General features: G+C 35.7%; 1 protein-coding gene across 2 annotated transcripts; it reads right to left on the bottom strand.

The window, feature by feature from the left end:
- Nucleotides 1-2,086: 2,086 nt before the first annotated feature.
- Nucleotides 2,087-6,613, bottom strand: LOC131030405 (probable membrane-associated kinase regulator 4). 2 transcript variants are annotated; one of them, XM_057961234.2, is made up of 2 exons: nt 6,353-6,613; nt 2,087-4,568 (listed from the first exon to the last, which is right to left on the bottom strand). In XM_057961234.2, the coding sequence occupies exon 2, from the start codon at nt 4,411-4,413 to the stop codon at nt 2,875-2,877; it is 1,539 nt and encodes a 512-aa protein (XP_057817217.2). In that variant the 5' UTR covers nt 4,414-4,568; nt 6,353-6,613; the 3' UTR covers nt 2,087-2,874. The 2 variants fall into 2 exon arrangements, with proteins under 2 accessions (XP_057817217.2, XP_057817218.2); XM_057961235.2 differs by lacking the exon at nt 6,353-6,613 and adding an exon at nt 5,490-6,201.
- Nucleotides 6,614-8,026: the final 1,413 nt, after the last annotated feature.

The following is an 8,026-nucleotide window of genomic DNA, read 5'->3' as shown; positions in this document are numbered from 1 at the left end:
ATTTAAATAATCTTTGTAGAGATATCCTAGATAAAAAGTAAAATTTAAAAAAATGCAATGGATAAATAACCTATTGAAGATAATGTGTAGTTGAAATAAATGAAACAACACTTAATTTTAGAATTGCTATTGACTTGGACAAACCTAATGTTGCTGTTAATTTAATTACATTTGAAAATAAAAAGGATATATTACAACACAATCTCCTAACTAAGAAGCTCTGTCAAAATGTTTAGTTCATTTATGTGAATACAAACCTAACGCTAATCCACTGCTCTATTACTAGCAATAGTTGACCAACAATATAAAGGAATGTCTTTAGAAAACTTGTTACCTAAGTATTACCAAGTTTGGGCTTTATGACTAGCAATAGTTGACCAACAATGTAAAGGAATGTCTTTAGAAAACTTGTTACCTAAGTATTACCAAGTTTGGGCTCTATGACTAGCAATAGTTGACCAACAATGTAAAGGAATGTCTTTAGAAAACTTGTTATCTAAGTATTTCTTCTCACTTGTTAGCTTTTGTTCTCTTCTAATCAAACCTTTGCTTAAACAAATTCAAATTATTTTTAAAAAGATCAAAGGAAATAACCAGTCATGAAGAGTATGCCTTATAAGACAATCATTTGGTGCTGGAGTTCGCTACCCTGTAAGCCCCTCATCGCAAGCCCATCATTGTTCTGGGTGTGGCTTATTTCCAACACCCTCCTTAAGCCACACTACAGGTGCTTGGGGCTCTTAGCCTTAACTTTGATACCACTTGTTGAGTTGCTGCTCATTTGGACCAGCTAGGACTTGAATGTGGGACCATCCATTTGCTGCAAGAGTGCTCTACCAACTGTGCTACTGGTCCCTCATGGCCAGGCTATCGTTGGTTCAAGTGTGGCTTATTTCCAACAATAATGAATGTTTTGTTCATGTTCTTTAAATGATTATGTCACTAAGAATGAGAGCTAATCAATAATTTTACACGTTTTTTGAAGTGAATTAAAATTAATCCTTAAATACAACAATTTTAATTGTAAGCAATAATGAATGCTTTGCTCATGTTCTTTAAATGATTATCAATAATAATAAGAGTTGTCAATCATTTTGCAGGATTCTTGAAGTGAATTAGAATTAATCTTTAAATACAACTCTAATTGTAAGCAATAATGAATGCTTTACTCATGCTCTTTAAATAATTGTGTCAGTAAGAATGAAAGCTATTCAATAATTTTACATTTTTATTTTAAGTGAATTAAAATTAGTCCTTAAATACAACTCTAATTATAAGTGAAAATTTTTTGTTCCTTGGATTGATACATAACAATTAGTCCAAAAACTTAGCTCAACACCATCTTAAAATTTGAAATTTAAAAACATCGACTTAAATCTCACAAATTGTGCAACAAACTCAAACTCAACCTACCTAACCTAAGTCATGTAAGAAATAAGCCCTGATATGAATTTAAGTTCCAGAAATAAGCCCTGATATGAATTTAAGTTCCAGAAATAAGCCCTGATATTGTCAGTCATTAAATAATATAAGATTGATATTATATGCCAATTTTAATCAATCCTGCAACTTTCACGCTTGCGAGTTTCACCATTAGACCTATATAAGAAATGTAATCTTCTAATAAACTCTAGTTTGCTGGAAGATCTGTTTTATGGGCTACAATTACACCTATATAATGAGTTTAATCTTCTAATAAACCCTAGTTTGCTGGAAGGTCTGTTTTATGGGCTACTCTTTGACAATTGATTTTTTTTTAATAAATAAAATTTATAATGGTGAATTGATAACTTTTTGACACATTCTCCTAAATTTTCATATAAATTTCACTTGTCAAATATACTTGCATTAACAGTAAATTCTGTAACATTCCTCATAATTGACCTGTAACTTATTTTATTAAGTGGAAAGATTCATTCCTCATAATTGACCTGTAACTTAATATATTAAGTGGGAAGATTCCTTCCTCATAATTGACCTGTAACATATTTTATTAAGTGGAAAGATTTACCAACTCTTCTATACCCATGAAAATTTTCATCCTAAAATTTTCCAAGGTTTTCTGGCTATCCTTACACACAGAGGATAACTTACAAAACAAGAATCAGTACATGGCATTCATATAATTCTCGAATCAAATCGGTTAATTACAATAATAAATATATACCCAAATACCAGACTTGTTACATCTTCTGTAAAACATCTACAGCCTAGAGTTGCTCGCTGCTTGTCACACCAGATCTCTCATGTGTAGAATAACAAACAAAAATGCAGCAGTTCTACTAATGCACTAATATTATTTGAAATAAAGATTAGCATGCAAGTGGAAAATAATATCTGCAGTTCAGCTGAGACTCTGTTTCTATAAGACCCATATAAAGATGCTTGGAGTGGACTGAATATCCAAGACCTCTGGTTACTCTGTTTTAAGACCAATAGCTGGATGCTTGGAGTGAACTAAATGTCCAAGCTCTTTGATTACTCTGTTTCAAAACCCATAGCAAGATGCTTGGAGTAGACTAAATATCCAAGCCCTCTATTTACATAGAAATCTCATATTTGTGCTTTATGAAAGAACAACAAAACTGACAGTAATGAGTACTTCATGGAATTTCTGAAATAGTTTCCATGTGAGTATATGTACAAGTTGGGATACTTGTAGAAGTAATTGAAGCTATAGAATGCCAACATCAGTAAAAGACTCAATTTCAATAAACAGTAGGTAGGACCTTAGACATGTCGAAACACTCAAATTCAACCTGTAAAAGAAATGCATGAAGTTAATTCTATGCATTGCAAGCCCTGCATTCACATTTTTATGTGACCTCTATAAAACCCTTTCACAGAACTTATCGTGTGTCCCAAACTGTGAAATCAGTTCACAAGAGAACATTCTTTCTCCTTTCTGGCAAACAATGACCTGAAGTTAAAAAGTCTGTTATTAGACGCCCTACCTAACCTAGGATGAGTCATGCATACAGGCACATTCAGCACTCTCACACCATTGGAATATGAACCACCCCTATCCGTTGTATTCAGCACTTCCTTCTGTCTTCCTGGCCAAACAGAATCCTGTGACTTTACTGATTTATTGGAGTTGGCTGTGCATCTTTCAAGGTTCTTGATCATGAATTTACCCGATCCAACTCTTCCTGGGCTTCCATTAATTGTCCCTGACCGCCCAATGATCCTAACCGGACTTCCTCTTCCATAATTTCCTGAAGGACTCCGTGTTCTGAGAGTCCTTCCTGGGCTTGCACATCCCTTATTTCTTGTCGAAATTGATCCTTGGACTCCATCTGTAGAGGTTTTGTTTGGGGACCTTTTCTCCTTTGATTTTGTACGACCATTCTTTTTCTTAGCGCTCCAAGGATTTGTCCGTTCAGGTGAGCCAACATCACTCACCACACCAAGCTTAGACATTGATTCTAGGCTTTTCTTAGACTCTTCAGTGGTAGATACTGGAGGAATGCCTGAACTTGGAAGGGGGCAAGTTTCTTGCTGTGTTGAAGCTACACTAAAATCTACTGGTTCTGATGCAACACTGTTGGACGATAATGATGAAGTAATAGAATTAGAAAACATTCTTACAGGTTTTGTATTGAAATCGGTGTGAATTTTGGAACTCGAAGCATTTCGTGCTTTCAATTTGGAATCACCACCTGAGTTACTTCGTGAACATGGTGCACTGCTTGCTTTGGGCTTATAATTACTATCTCCGGCTGAATTGCTCCTGGAAGACGCTAAGGAACAGTATGCACTGTTGACTTTTGCATCCCCTGCTGAACTACTCCTAGAGAAGGGCCATATGGATCTTGGTGACAGGGGCTGCTTCAATGCAAAACCAGATTTATAGCTTTCCTTCTTTGCCCCTTTCTTGGTTTCCTGATGCTCATCCTCCCTTGACGTTGATACCTGAAGCTTGCCAATCTTGAAAATCTCTTTCCATCTGTGACTGAGCTTAGGGGATCTCGGTGAAACAGGTACCTTATTTGAACCAAACTCTGCAGATGATTTTGCATCCTCTAGGTTCACAATCTGAATAGTTTCTGTAGTTTCAATTTTGGTCTCTGGCTTTGGTTCTGGCTCAGCAGCAGCATTAGGTGTGGCATCATCCATTTCCTGATGAAGAATCTGTGGAGGAATATGCAGAGGTAGAAGCTTGCCATTGAGAAACAATTCATCAGCTGTGAGCATTGTTTGACCAAAAATGGTTGGATCTGCATCACTTTGTAACATACAGAACTCGAAATCTGTTGAATAATTAACTACTTCTTCCCTTCTCCTCCTCTCTAATGAAAATCTGTCACCTGTAATATCTTGACAGAAAGAAATTCTAGGACTCTGCCAACCTAGAATTGGAGTCATACATGCGGAATCAACACATTCCATGGCAACATTTGCAATTTCCATAGCTGAACAATCGTTGGATTAAAATCATCAACTTCTATTACTGTGAGAGTGATCGGTATCAGGATGAAGCATTTCAACAACCAAGCAAATGGAAATTATACCATTTCCAAAGCAGATCTATCTACAACTTGACAACAAGTGAGCAATAAAGAGGCCTGCATTATTGGAGAAATACGTAAGTAAGAGAATTTTATTGCTTTGCTTATTTACAAAGAGTTAATGCAATTGTGGAGCACATGAAAGATGAGACAGCATAAAAGTGATTGTAAAAAAGTAAAGAAATTAAACAATTGTACGATAAACAGGCCTGCATTGTTGGAGAAATGCATAAAGTAAGAACATTGTATTGCTTTGCTAATTTACAAAGAGTTACATGCAACAGCAGCGCACATGAGAGGACGAGACAGCATAAAAGTGGTTATGAAAAAGGAAAAAAGAAAATCAAACAATTGACACCTTGAAGTGCTGTCACATTCTACAGTTCCAAGACAAAATGTAAGATCAGGTTATGCTGATTCCCTTGTAATCGAGTATGACTGCAATACGCTTGAAAATGATAAAAGTGAGGAGGAAGTTGGAATCCTCCCATATCAGACATAAAAATTATGTTTTGTTATACTTTTTCCCTATTTTGAGCTGGTAATGCTCAGGGCTCAAATGCTAACCAGCACTAATTACGAGTCCCAGGTTCAAAACTGGGCTGCTGAGAGATTCTCCAGCAGGGCTACACACTAGGCTAATTCTGGTGATAGGGCCTAACAGACAAGGTCCGCTTGAGAACCTGGATCCTGTCCAATGCATCTGGAAGCTCAAACAGACACTCTCTGAATTATGTGTCTAGGTAAGTTGATTAAGAGATCAATGACAGTAGCTGAAATTTTAGGTTACACCATTTCACTCTCCAAGGCCAAGATAACGACATGAGTTCTGAAAAGGAATACCTGTGTGACACCTAAGTTGAAGCTTCTTAAAAGTAAAGAGATTTGTTCATATAGCCAAATATTGAAGCTCAAGCAAATCACGACTTGAATTTGGTACACTAAATTTAACATTAACTAGGATTATACCCTTCTTACCAGAAAACTTGGGAGTACCCTCTAGCGTTTAGCCACAACTAAAAGTCCAAACATACTAATGACAACAGCAGCCCTGGCCATTGGGTGTCCACAGGGCTATTGTTTAGTAGTAAGGGATGCTTGCAACAACACCACCACCCTGGTTACAGTCTGGCGCACATGTAAGATGCAAAAATGTTGTCGAAAATTAGCATAAGTTTGACTACGTTCAATAGGACTAACTCTGGATGATATGTACCATCCGCTCTAGTAATGAAAACCTTCTGAAACAATTGACAATAACCACAAATAGGAAGTCTTATAACACATGCTACAAAATGAATTAACTGGCAATATGAAGCCTTGTTGGACCTTAGCCAGGTATGAAGCCATTGCATCAGAAACACCACCTACAGCTAGCAGCACGTATGGAGAAAACCATGGAGACCCTAGAAAAGGAGAACTGAAACAAAACAGCTCTGAACAAGGACATACTTTGAAATGCAAAAACTACCCAATTCCAACTAACTAAAGATTTCTCTGATAGGCACAGCAGAGTGACAGACACGTATAAGTAAAACGAAGGATGGCATAAACTATTCAATCCCCCAAAAAAGATAAAATCTTATAATGCTCTCTGAACACAAGATTTTTTGCAAGGAATCTCCAAAAGTCATATCAGACACAGTACACAAACTACTAGTACAAAATTATCTCGAGCAATAAAATTTAATGAACCCAGCACAACCCAAAATGCAAAATGGCAAATTCCATTAGGAGAATTAAGTGAAATCAACACAACCCAAAATGCAAATTTTAGTTGCAAAATGCACTGACAATACGTATATAAGCAATGCAAACAAAATTGTTGCAGGAAAATTTACCTCCAAATGTCTTAAAACAACAATAGTCTGCCTCTGCATCTGTCTCTCTGCCTCTGCCTCTGTCCTCAACAATAAGTTATAGCAATGGCTTTTACACACAAAAGCTGCTTCATCTTCATTGGCTTGCACTTGTTGTAAGTTTCTTAACAGGAAATGCCGTCGTCATTACCCTTGGGTAACGCCGTCCGAATTTCCCGTTAAGCGGGAGCCACATCGGACGGACAGGAAGAGCTCCCTGGTTCCAGGACACGAGGCACAGCCGTCCGATCGCCGCTCTCCCTGACTGCGCTATGTTTGTTTCTGTTTCTGTCATTTCACGTCAACGGTAAGCGTCAGCAGCGTAATTTTTTACCGTTAATGTACCTGCTAAACTTGTATTAGTATGTGCTATGTCGGTGCACAGTAAAAACAGTTATAAACAGTACTCCTTTGCTCTTAATCTTTTTGTGAGGTGTTTTAACTGGGCTTTAAGTAACTAAGAATGAATATGCTCCTGCCACGTGTATCCCTACACCCTGTAACCTGTCGGATGATAACCGCCCATTGCACATGCAAAATCTGATAGGCATCATAAATTATATATGTAACATGCATGGATGATGATAGTCAATGATTGTGCTTACATGAATGTCATGCTATGTCATGCTAATCTCATGCCCATCGTTGACCACGCTGTCAAGTAGCATTGGCATGAAGGAATATTGGAATTGGATTATTCCCCATCTAATGCTTGTTTATTTATTTATAAGTATAGATGGCTACCTAACCTAATATATATACAGTTTAATGGTACCAAGTACTTGGTACAATGTAGTGTGTAACACAAGGGGTGGCAACACATTTCTTGCCTTTAAAAAATAGCTAGGAGTTAAAAGAGTATTAAATAAAAGCTTAAAATCAAATCACATCTTATTGTACCTAGGAGGACAATAACAATACTTTTAGATCCTTTTGTGTGATGATAGATTAATAGTGAGATCTATATACACATGTACATTCTCTTTTGATAAATTTGTTTTTATTTATTCTATTTTTTATGTATTTTATATTATCTTAGTGTTATTTACATATATTTTCATATATTTTTTTGATGAATATATTCATTAGCTTCTATTAATTTAAAATAATACATATATTCACAAAAAAAAGGTATAGGGAGACAAGGTCATCCCTCAGAGTCACATGAGTTGAGTCTAGGGAACTAAAACAAAGTCAGATGGGTAGAGCCCAGTAGATAAAGAAAATAATAGTCATATGGGCATGGGCAGAGCCCACAATCACACAAATCTGTCCAGCTTAATTAAATAAATATTCATTATTTATTTAATTAAAAATCCACTAGCCATCAGTTAATTAAATTAATAGTTAATTAATTTATCCTCAAACATTCATCTATTAATTAAATAAATTATTCAATTTATTTTAATTAATTAATTAAATCAAATTCCAATCAATTAAATAAATAAAATCTATTTATTTAATTAAAATCCCCTTTTCCTATTTTAAATAAATTAAATAAAACATTTATTTAAATCATTATCCCGCCCACTTGCATTTTTCTACAAATGCAAGTTGCACACATTTATTGAAATAAATGAATTTTTATTTTAATAAAATCTTATTTTCCCTCACCCACCAAATCCACTTGCAAAATCTAATCCCCTTCTAGATTCT

The sequence above is a fragment of the Cryptomeria japonica genome, chromosome 7 (assembly GCF_030272615.1).
Source record: "Cryptomeria japonica chromosome 7, Sugi_1.0, whole genome shotgun sequence".
NCBI classification, from domain to species: domain Eukaryota; kingdom Viridiplantae; phylum Streptophyta; class Pinopsida; order Cupressales; family Cupressaceae; genus Cryptomeria; species Cryptomeria japonica.
This window is presented reverse-complemented; position numbering and strand designations above follow the sequence as displayed.